Genomic DNA, 12000 nt, shown 5'->3' with positions numbered 1-12000 from the left:
TGCTTTGCAAAGTGAATTTTGAAAACAGGAAGTCATTCCTTTCTCTTCTCTTTTCCCCATCTCTCTGTCTTCTCCAGGCCAACTAAATCTCATTGTACTGTGCCAGATACACTGTTAGTGATGCCAAATGCTCAAAATTAATGAATTAGAGAAACAATGGCCACACTATCTCATATGCAATGATCTTCCAGCACTGTGGCTGACAAAGGACAGTCAAGCATCCTTGCAGAAATGCCACTGAAAGCAAACACGTCATCTGCCACCATACGTGCCTCACTCTTGGGATGCTAGAGATTGCTTTAAAATGTACAGGGTAGACAGAAGTTATCAGTCAGCCCTTTCTGCAGGGAAGGAATATTACCCCTTGGGGAAGGATGTTGTTACCTCCTACTGACAGACACAACTCCATGGCCAGAAATTGCACGTGCTAACTCCTCTTAGCCATTTGTTTCTTTATATATATATATAAATATATATATATATAAAGAAACATATATTTTTTTTTCATGCATCTCTTATCAAGCAAAATCCTTGCCCAAGATCTAAAAATCTTGTCTGACTTTAAAAATGATGAAATTTTAAACAACGAATAACTTCAAGGGCTGTTTTGCTTTTTGAGCTTCTCAGTCTCATTTTCAAACTTTTCTTTGCCACCAGAAGGACTATGACAATAAAGATGGTATTTTAAATGAAAGCGGAGAATCTCTCATAATCATAGGACTCCAGGGGTTTGAGGTTTCAGAATAATCTCATGAGTTGTCAATACTGAATGTCACCAGAAACTATAATGTTATTCTCAGAACAGATTGCATAAAAGCAATTGTGGGATACTTTTCCTGCTGCCTGCTCCCTAGCATACCTACAGATGCACTCCTGGAGGGATGGCTCAAAGGTACTTAAGAACAGTGAGCAGTTGCATGCTGGCATTAGCAACCAACTAGAGGAGTGTGTTTGCACTTTGTAACAAATCTGCATGTACTAAAACCTGTTATTTAGTCTACCAGAAATAAGTATAAGGCTAATTTTACTATTAGCTACTCATCCTATTTTCTATGCTCGATGGTCCCTGGCAGTCTTCTGATAAGTGTGTCCTTAAAGATATACTGCCAGTCCCCTACCAGTAGTCGAGGGCTCTGCTGGGGCAACCCACCCCAGTACAGCACAGTCTGACCTCTAACAAGCTTTCCTGATTCTTAGGTTCCTGGCTGGAATCCAGAGCCCATAAGTCTCATGTCCCCTAAGTAGTGGGGAAAAAAACTCATATTTGTTCCATGACTGAATGTGTTGCAGTGTGTGATTACATTGTACGCTGTTGCAGCCTCTTGCCATAACGCTCTCACTGACTTGCTTTGATTTTATTGTGATCTTTCAAAAGGAGTGGGATGATTCCCGCAGTCTGGTTGTTGTTCAGTGATCTCATCTATGCCATGCTATAATTGACGTGGACTCAACAGACAGTTCCTCAGTCAGTATAATTTGTGGTGAACAGAAAATTTAGGCTGACTGGAGAATAGATATGGCAATAAAACAGAAGATTGATTCAACTTCTTTCAGCTCCCACAGAATCAGGCTCAGCTTTTTGGTATCATTGCTTTTCTGAGAATATCTGAAAGGACCCTTATCTCCAAGGAATAAAGAGAAGGCAATTGAGCATTAGCCTGATTTGAATAACAAAAAACTGCTACACAGGTTTAGTACACTAATATCCAATATTCACAGCCATAAAACCAAACATTTTTTATAAGTTTGTTCAGCATTTTGCTATGCTAGAAAGAAATATTTAAATCTCTGCCATTTCAAATTCAGGATCTGCTTTAAGTATAAGAGCACGCCAAACAAAAAAAGCACACTTTATCCACTGCCCACCTCATAGTATGACAGTGGTATTTTTGTAACTCATTTTCTAAAAATAAAAATGAACACAAAAATAAAAGATCTGCTCATTAGGAAATGCCAAGGCTCAACCCTACGAATACGTAAAACCTTGTTTTGAATGATGTATAAATAGACATAGTACAGATGGACATGAAGCATTTTTTTTAGGGAAGGGAGTGCTTTGCTGCCAGATAATACCTCAAGAACTTCAACTATTTATGTCATTTTCATAATGTTTCAAGTAAGTCAGGCCATTACCCATGCATACATACATTCAGAGTTCAGTATATATTTACACCAAAGCATATATAACCAGTCAGTCCTTCTGAACTGATATCACTAAATACATTATTTCGTTGCACACTCTCTCTCTTTCTCCTCCCACCCCCCTTCCCCATTCTAGTTCTTCCTCTTTTTTTTTTTCTTTTTTTTTTCTATTCCCTTTGTTAGGATTCTGTCAGCCTTCCACATCTTAACCACTTACAAAACAATTGTGTTCCATCTGTCATCTTAGGTGATTCCCAAACAAACCTTCATCCCATTATTGCAGCTAAGGGCTTCCTAGTTCCAGTGTTTACAAGGGGACTTCTGGCACTATCTTTAATACTTCATCAAAATGTTGTTTTATTTTATTACTTTAATTAACTTTGTTCCAACGAAAGAGTCAAATGATAGCCAAGGCATTCAGAAAATAAAAAGAAGTCACTTAGTATGGGAACGGCTGCAATGTTAATCTATACTAAAAGGATAAAACAAGTTTTCATGGGCAGTGGACTGTCTCAGAAAAAAGCAAGTTGTCTTATTTACTACATACTAGAGTTACTAAAGGTCACAGACTGAGGACTCAATCCCATCTATTTCAATTTTTCAGGGAGAAACTACATATCACAGCTTGGACCAAAAAAAACCCACCAAAACCAATACAACCAAAAAAACCCCCCACACAAACATATTATACAGGGTACACTGCATTTACTTGTCTTTAAACAACGGTTACTAGAAGTTACTTGGAGGTTTAGAGTGTTAAAGCTGTGTCAGCAGAGATGGACTAGCGGGCAGAGAGTAAGTGGTGCAGTCAAAGGTTCGCATTTAATGTAATTTATTCACGTAGTTCTGCAATTTATCACGTGGTTATTACCATAATGTACGTGGGAAGCAGCTGTATGCACGTGCATAATGCCCTAAATGTGTGTGTGGTTGGACCTGAACTCCTTACAGAACAGTAGTGGTTGCAAATGATACCATAAGGCGTTTAAAAGCAAATTTCCTTCCTGTGGGGATTCTGTCATACAGTGATGATGATTTGTACACAGGCAGACAAATGGCTTGTACACTGTTCCCAGCTATGATAAGCTCACCTACCAGAACTCATTGATTTTTCAAATCTAAATTATCTAGGTAATGTGCTGTAAATTTCCAGTGCTTTATTAATACATTTAAGTGTCTGTGTGTGTGTATATATATTATATACATATAAGTTTCTGTTACCTGTAGAATTATTTATGAAGCCCAAAATTTCCAAAACCAGACTCTAATTTTAGGAGCACCTAAAGGAAAGAGCATTTCTTTACCCTCTTTTTACTGGCCCAAAAGCCTGTAGTTTTAGTTAAAGAGAATAGCTCTCAATCATGTTTGAAAGTGTTTTTTATGCTTCCCATGCACACAAGCGTGCATACCCGCTGCCTGGAGTTCCCAGCTTCCAATAACCCTGTTGTAGCCAGTATGGGCTTGCCAAAAATCTCCACCACCCCACCTCCCACCACCACTTTTTAAGCCTCTTCAGTCTGAATAAGTGTATTGTCTTTGGAAGTTATGCTGAATTATATAGTACCATGGTGCTTTCAGGTGAATGTATTAGAACCACTTAATTCATGTAAGTCATGATCCAGGTAACTCTGCCTGGTTAGGGGTTAACACCCTAGAAGTTCTACATTGCTGTCTTATAACTCATTAAAAGTTGACCTAAGGAGATGCTGAATTCAGAAAAAGTCAAGTTAAGCTTGGTCCCAATAAGCAGAATGTACAGAAAGCTTAATGCACTGCTGGGCATTTTGTTTACCAGCACATTCCGAACACAAAGCATATTTTCCTGGATATTTGTATGTGCACATTTTGCATCCAAATAGCACAAATACACGTCTGCTTGTTATGAAAATGAAAAGCTTGCCTTACCATTGCACAGAAAGTCTCAGGAGGATCTCCACACGTTATATCTGGGGGATCCAGAGTCACTCTTACGTATTTGATCATGTCTCTGGCTTCTGGCTGGCAGGCCATGTAATCCCATACTTTTCCTTCTTCTGTGTAAATCTGAGTCTTACACACATCATAATGTCCCCACACGGAAGGATAATGCTGCATCACGGAAGATACGGTGACCCAGAGGGCGTGAAGTGACAGAAATCTTGACAAATACATTTCTAAATCCTTTTTGGTTACCTTCGTAAGGATGCTCAGTACTGACGTATGTTCACTCTATAGATTATACACATATGTACATATGCATGGATATGTTTTATAAAATAGGTTCCTACTCAAATGTGAGGCATTAGGATTCAGCGTTTCCTTTACTAAGTTGAAGACTTTGGTAGAAGCCACACAGACCCCAGAGACAGCCTTTCACAGCAATGTAGAGCTTGTCCTTTGTCTTATCACTTATTTGTCAGGGCTTCTTGTAAAAGATGTCCAACAGTAGATAATAATTTGTGAAGTTGTGGGTCTTCAGCTACACTGTTGATAACCCTGAGTGATCCTCCGTGTTCACGGCTCACAGGGGATGCACAGATGCACTGATAAATCGTATCTGAAGCAAAGGGGTGAGTGTCTGCAGGCTGGTGTCTGTTTCCCGTCAATCATTCTTTTCTTCTGGCACCAGCACCCTTTTAGAAACAATAAGAGTTAGAGTTATTGTCCAAGAATCAATGAGTTACAAAACGTATTATATGTTGACATTTTGAAGGTTTTGATGCAATATAAAACAAATTGGTATAATATGGATAACCTTTACTGTGGGTGCTGTGCTACAACGGACAAACTACCAAAATCATTCAAAGTGAAAAGTATTTTTGACATGAGAGATTGAACTCTGCTCTGAGAAAGACAGATTTATAATGTTGCAGGTGAATTACATGTTTCTGCTTCCAAGCCTGTGTCTTCAGCCTAGCACTGCCATAGAGCAAACCGCAGAACTTAAACATTGCTTGTGTGTTCTAACCTGGCAGGTGGAGGAGAAGGGAACCAAACACTGCTGCAGCATAACAGAATAACAGGAAGGCTCTCTTATTAAAGTGACAAAGAGATGAGTATCAGGGCTACCAGGTGCTGATAAGTCTCTTGGCAAGAGGACCTCAGTGAACTCCAAAAGCCTTACACATTTCTTACATTCTTCTTTGGAAAGTAACAATGATACTGGAAGCACACCTCCATTGCCTTGAAATTGCTCTTTGTCATTGTTAGAGCTTTACTTTTTTTTTAACAGCTGATCGTGCTGACAAATTTTTGATAGGGATAACAGCTTGTTTGTCACTTCCTATAATAATGCTTTCCCCTTCTAGTATCGTTGTTTTATTTTCCTAGCTTTGGGGGTGGCTGGCGTTACCTGTATATTCAGTGTTATTTCGTGGCAAATATGTTTATTTCACAGCAGCTACATCCCTCTCCTAGTCTTCAAAGAGCAACTGGAAATTCCCTCTGTTTATGTCACTTCAGTCATATTATTACACACAGAAAAACCTAGGGTATTATTACAATGACTTAACATATGTATTTGGTAAAAATATAAACAATGTGTGGGGGAAACTGCAAAGATGGATTATTAAGTTCTCTAAACATGGGCAGGCAAAGACCAGACTGAAAACTCTTTATCATCTCTTTCAGCCTGTGCCTGTTGCCAAACTGTGCCAGCCAAGGACAGAAGCTCAAGAGCTGGCTTTGGTGGTGGAAGAAGTGGATTCTGCAAGAGGAGGATTTTAGACAGTCACTACAGCACTTCTACATCCTTTTTGTCTGGATGATAAAATCTAAGCAAATCCTTCAGACATCAACAACCGTAAGTCATCACACTCTTTTGCCCACTTTGCTTATTCCAAAGTTTAGATTATGCTCTGCGTCATGAACCTTCATTTACTCAAAAGCCACATAATGTGGCCTGTGACTTGGTGAGCTCTTGAGTGCATTGTTTTGCTAATACACATTTTCAAAAGTTATCAGTTAAGCTATTCACAAATGGCCGCCCTATATTTAAATAATACTTCATCTTAAAATGAGCTAAACCACAGACAGCATGAAATGCCAACAGATGGTTGAATTGTGTTTCCATAGCAAAGTAATTTACAATAATTGCTGTATGGACGTAAATGCAATTTTCCATTATATTCATCTTATCAAACATTACTATACAACTTTGATATATTTTATCAGAATACAAAGAGAATATCTGAAATTTCATGCCATGACAATTCTCAACTAGATCAAGTATATTTAAGCCTCAAATCCGATTTTGATACAAAAGAAGAAATATCAAAGATTAAAGTAAAATTAGTTCTCTCTAAAAATCACATTGCAGAGTACCACAGTTTTAATAGCAACCTTAATGCTGGTTTTGTTTGTTTGTTTGTTTGTTATCTCTGGTGGCAATATTTGTTTATTATCTTGGATTTCTCTAATTCAAAGCATATTCCCCGTGTCTGTTTAAAGACATCCAAGACAGCCTTGTATTCTTCCCCTCTGGTCCTTTCCAACTTATTTTTCAGGGGAAAAAACCTCTAAAAAGTCCCATAGTTTCGCAGTCATTATACAGAAATGAAACTGCTCTGCTGGAAAAGAAAGAAAGAAAGAAAGAAGGAAAGAAAGAGAGAAAGAAAGAAAAAGATGAAAAAAAGCAGAGCAAAGAGAAAGTCCCTTGACCTAACTCAAAACCTACAAGTAATTTAAGTTGCATTTTGACAAATCAAAACATACTCTGTATTGGAGAAGGTCTGATCATATGTGGAATGAACACTTAGTGAATATCATGTTTCTGTGTAGAAACAAGAAATTTCAAGCTTTAATTATCCTTAGTCTACAAGCTTGTTTATTAAGAAAAATGATTTGTTTTCTTTAATATTTTCTTTGCCCTTCAGTTACAAATAACCTTTTGTAACTGCTGAGATGCAGACCTACAAATAAAGAGGATTGGATAGGACTGAAATAATGGGAAGCAAGCCGCTACCTTAACATGCTGTTCTAAAATACTTCCCATATAACGAATTCTCATTAAAGTAAGCCAGAGTCATAATGATGGTCGTTACACAGAATTATAGACTATAACATCGATCGAATTTAGTGCACTGACAAGAAAAAAGTGCAGACGAGTGCAAGACATCTGAGTATTAGGCAGATGTAGAACTGTACGACAGACCTCCCTGACAAGAAGCAGCCAATTATAGCTTAAAATTCTGGCATATAACCAGTTCTGATTAATAGTTTTCCATTACATTACAGACATATTATTAATATATTAAAAATGTCAAGCTTTGGCAAGAACTAATACGACATGGCTCAGTTAGTCTGCAATATCTTCTTTTAATGAGCTTCCATTGATACAGAGAAAGATATTGACCAAAGCACATTAAGGATCATATGCTAAGCGCTATTGGGATTTTTCTAACAGAGCTATACAGTTTGTCTTGCTTATATTTATTCCTGCAGAGTCACTGCAGGAATGTGTGCATTCCACATGTCAGCGAGTTCTAAAAACAACTGAATTATTTTGTAAAAAACAAACAGAATAACAGTTCTTAAGTTTTTAAGTGCACCACCCATGTAGCACTAAGCCTGGGTAACAAAGTGAGAGTTTTTACAGCCCCTCTCAAGTAATAGGAATACATCTGACCTCACAAGTAGCAATCAAACAAATCAGGAATAACCAGTATATGGCAGCTTGACCTTCTGCACCTGCACCTCCCTGTCTGTCAGCATAGCGCAGGGGCCCACAGGGCTCACACAAGTCTGGGTGGAGGGCACCCCCCTGTAGGCAAAGTGGCAATGTGTATGGTGCAGACCCGCTGCATTCCACATTTAAGGAAGGCAAACAGCTGACCTCAGTCTAAAATTAGCTGTGAAGGTGCCCGTGCACCCTCTTCCCAGGTGGGTGAGGCTGCCACTCAAACCTCTCGCAGCATTTCAGTTTTGCAACCTGAGCAGATGCCCCATTCTCCACACCCCTGATGAACTGCATCTTCGCAGGATTAGTGCTGGTGAACAACTTGAGCTCTTGTCAGGGGCTGTTAGCAAACACACCTCCCCTGCTTCCTTCTATTGCAGAAAATCCATTGGTGGCCCCAAATAATCCCCTCTGCACAAAGACGCCAGCTGGAAGCTCCTCAGCCCCTCTCCTGCAGCACGTCTCTGCTGAAAAGTTGCCATGCAGATGTCGCAGGGTGATTCCTGGTTCTTCAATTCTCGTCTACAGTGGTACGTGAAGAATGCAATAAAATAACAGAACGGCTTTTCAAACAGCCCAAGTATTCAATAAAATGTGCACTGCCACTATGCAAGAGCAAGAGCCAAACTTGGTTATTACAAAGCATGCCAGTGTGAGGAAAACTGGTTAAAATCCTTCCCGGATGCAGGGGATGCTGGCTGACAATGCAAGGGTCTGAAGAATTCTTTTTTTCAAGAGGAAAAACTTGGCATCCCTACCAGCTTGTATCCCTGCAGGAAGTTTGCTGCGGCTTCAGCAGAGGAATGTATCTGACCAAGCCCAAGCAAAAAGATCCTTTGTGCCCATTCTGATTGTCAGTTACTTCAAGCTAGTTCAGGATTCAGGAAATAGTGTGTAGTAGCTAACAGCACTAATCCTTGTACCTGCCAGTCATGATGTTTAATAGAAGCAGAGCAGTTTTACCTTGCAACACCTAGGAAATGTGAGCGCCTGGTACCTATAAAGCTCCAGTATTAAACATCATAAACTCAGCCCCTTTTCTCAATGCGGAACTATTTAGCTATGCAAGGCAAAAGGAAAGCTAGGTTTACCAATTCACAATGCCCTTCCCATCACACCTGGATAAATAAAATATACTCCAAATGATTCCTGTAGTGTCTGTGGACTTGCACACTGCTTCAAACAAAGTTTCTCTCCTATTTTTTATCTGGCTTATTCAACTATCTGACAGAAAAAGATTTCTTTGTCTCAGGAGAAATGTAAAGTACCAATAACTGTTAAACGAGAAAAGCAAAACAGAGTTCTGCTACCAAAGAGCTGGGATTTGGCACTGTGCTGAAACTGCTTCTTGTTGTCCCACATTGTTCTTTGCTGAGTGATACTCGCTGATACTCACTGCACTGCTGCCGCAGCATTCAGCAGACAGAGAGCAAGCACTCCTGATTTAAATGTTAAAGCCTTTGTGTGTAGCTGCTTTAAGGTTTTTCTCTAGGATCTTATAACTGTGGCTTATTGCCTTAAGTATCTCTGTACTTAGAGTCAGCCTGTTCTGCAAGATTTTCACTGCAGAACCACAGTGAGCATTTGGGGTGGTTGCGCTTTGGGATGTTACTTTTTACCCAGCCAGGTACCAGGTACTCTCCGGCAGCAGAATGTGGGCACAGGGCTGCCAACTCTGCCAGTGCCGGTAGGGACTGATGACTTTCTGCAGCCTGATGGAATCCTAAGCTCTTAACGCCACAGAGGAACAAACCCAGGAGGCTGTCAGTCTCTGACTTTGTTCTGTGATACACCAGATCTTACATACGTAGCTGGAAAGTTGGTGTTGCTTCTTAGCGGTGTCACGGGGTTGGGAGTGGGCAGTAAATTCCACGGGTCTACTAGAAAATCGCTCCTAATTGCTGGGAGCTCCCTGCTGAACATCCTGCAAGGCTCTGAAAAAATGCTGGAAATCGACTTTTATTTTTCTCCAAATCCGAAAAACATCAAACCCACCAAAAACTGAACCGGGGAAAGTTCTGCCGGGCTTTTTCTCCTTCTGATGGGTTGCCCGGGTCACTGCTTCCCATCCCAAAGCGCACTGTCCTTAGGTGAGGTGCTGATTTATTCTCTTGGTGAAAGTATCCAAACCGGCAGCTTCGCCCCCTGGCTCTACCAGCAAAATCGAGGCTGGCTCCTGGCTCATCGCATCCACGATATCGAAAAGTTGATTGCAGAGCAATAAAAGTACATTCGGTGGAGGCCAGAGATGTGCACGGACCAACTTTGAGAGCACAAAAGCATCTGCTTTATTAGATTTAGCTCATCTATGCTGCTCACCGTCATTTGGGGTTTGTTTAAATATTTTTTTGAGAACGGTTAGAAAAATCGCTCGCAATTTCCATGCTGAGTACCACTCCTCGGCCGGCGGGGTAACTCTCCCTGCCGACAAATTCTTTCAGTCTTCCTCGCTCCCTGCGCAGGAAAGACCCCGCGGAGGGTCGGGAGGGCCGCCGGGCTGTTCCCCCTCCCTGCGCGCTCAGCCCGAGCCGCGCCCTACAAAGCGCTGCGCGGCCGGAGCAGGCACGGAGGAACATCGAGGAGCATCGAGGAGCACCGCGCAGGTACCGCCCGGCCCCGCCCCGCCGGCCGCCTCCGCGTTCCGCGCCGCGCGAGCGGCAGGGGGCGCGCGGTCCGCACCGATCCTCCCTACGGCCCCGCCGGGGCGAGGGGCCACCCCGCTGCACGGCCCCGCGCCGCTTCCCCGTCCCGAAACGTCCGTCCGTCCGTCCCGTCCCACCGCGGAGCTGCGGCGGGCGGTACTCACCGCGCGGGTCGCCCTCCCCTCGACGCGGAGCCGCCGCGGCGCCAGGACGCACTGGGGCTCCCTCGGTGGCGGCATGGGGGGCCGCGGGCGGGCGTTCGGGGGCGGCGTCCCTCGAGAAAGTTGCCGGAGATGCTCGGGCGCCGCTCGGAGCGAAGCGGGCGGGAGCCGGCGCCGGTCCCCGGCACTTGTCGGCGTTAAAGTTTGGCGGTGCGCGGCGGCGGGCGGCGAGCGTCTGCGGGGCGGACGGGCAGCGGGGCGGGCGGGCTGCAGCCCAGCTCCGGCTGTCGGGGCGGCGGGCGGAGCGCGCAGAGCATCGCCCCGGGAGCCGCCGAGGTGCAGCCCGGCGGGGCTCCCCGCCCGCCACCGCCGCTCAGGGCGGGGGTGTCCCCGCTCCGGGCGCCGGCGGCCGCGGCATGGAGCGCTGGGGCGAGCAGCGGGCGGGGCGCGCCTGGCCGGAGCCGGGGCGCAGATCTCCGCCGTGCGCCGCCCCGGTGTGGCCAAACTTCGGGCGGCGGCGGCGTCTCCTCACTTCGGAGCGACCTCCCCGCGACTGCCGGCGAGCGGGGCGGCGGCGCCAGCCTACCCCTCCTCCGGGCCGCCGCCGCGCGGCCCTAGCGCCGCCGCCGCGCCGCCCCCCTCCGCCGCGCTCCCCGCCCCGCCGCCCCCGCGGAGCGCCCGCCGCCGCGGGAGAGCCGGCACCGCCTGCCCCGCGGGTGGTTCCCGTTCCGCTCGGCCACGCGGCCGCCGGGAGATGGACCGCGCTACTGCGCTCCCGCAGGAGCTGCCTTAATTCTCTGTCTTTTCGGTTTCGGCCTGATAACGCAAACACGGAGAGCACCGCCGGTGGTTCTGCCGTCCGAAAGCGAAGCCGGGCGGGCTGACGGCAGAGCCCCGCCACAGCGGCGCTGGGCTGCGGGTATAGGGGACAGAGCAGAGACCCTGCGGGGCGCCGGCCCCAAGATAGCGGATGCCTTCAAGCCGCCGGTCCTTCGGCTGGCCGCAGGCGCGACGTGCCGCCGGTACTGAGAGAGCGTTGTTTTTGCTGGTGTTCCGCTGTGACTGTCATCCTCGTACCTCGTCCAGGAACACGAGAAAGCTCTGCCTTGGTCCCCGTGCAGTGCTCTGTCATCCCGGTTTGCTCCTACATTCTCTCCAGTTCCCTCCTTTAAATGAGCTGTACACAGTTCTCCCCTTCAGACCTCTCCAGGCTATAAAACAGCATCTAAACCTACGATCAGTTAAGTCCTCTGCAGGAGTTCTGCCTTCTCCTGGCAGCTATTTGCTTGCTGAACCCAACCGGCTCCAGGGGCCAGCTCCGGGTGCTGACACTGGCTGTGGTGTGGAAGCTCAGAACTGTGCTTTTTGTTTGTGTACTTTGTGCATTAAGAAGCGTTAA

General features: G+C 44.9%; 2 protein-coding genes across 16 annotated transcripts in view; one reads left to right on the top strand and one right to left on the bottom strand.

Annotated features, from left to right (window-relative positions):
* LOC107317162 (uncharacterized) overlaps positions 1–8945 on the top strand; it is a 54653-nt gene extending 45708 nt beyond the window's left edge. The window contains exons 7-8 of the mRNA XM_085512162.1: positions 5752–5923; positions 8179–8945. Of these exons, the coding sequence (XP_085368288.1) occupies positions 5752–5888 (137 nt within the window). The 3' untranslated portion in view covers positions 5889–5923; positions 8179–8945. The remainder of the gene's footprint in view (positions 1–5751; positions 5924–8178) is intronic.
* NTNG1 (netrin G1) overlaps positions 1–11766 on the bottom strand; it is a 149124-nt gene extending 137358 nt beyond the window's left edge. For 10 of the 15 annotated variants that reach the window (XM_032446166.2, XM_015869499.3, XM_015869505.3 and 7 more), the window contains exons 1-2: positions 10605–10743; positions 4048–4754 (exon numbers count right to left, since the gene is read on the bottom strand). In XM_032446166.2, coding sequence (XP_032302057.1) covers positions 4048–4293 — 246 coding nt within the window. In that variant the 5' untranslated portion in view covers positions 4294–4754; positions 10605–10743. Of the gene's footprint in view, positions 1–4047; positions 4755–9793; positions 11196–11678 lie in introns of those variants that run through there. The other 5 variants (XM_085512159.1, XM_032446167.2, XM_015869507.3 and 2 more) reach the window with 5 other exon arrangements.
* Between the last annotated feature and the right edge of the window lie 234 nt (positions 11767–12000).

This window comes from Coturnix japonica, chromosome 11 (assembly GCF_054131305.1).
Source record: "Coturnix japonica strain WE chromosome 11, WE-NBRP24, whole genome shotgun sequence".
NCBI lineage: Eukaryota > Metazoa > Chordata > Aves > Galliformes > Phasianidae > Coturnix > Coturnix japonica.
Note: the sequence above shows the minus strand (reverse complement) of the source record. Positions and strands in the feature narration are given on the sequence as shown.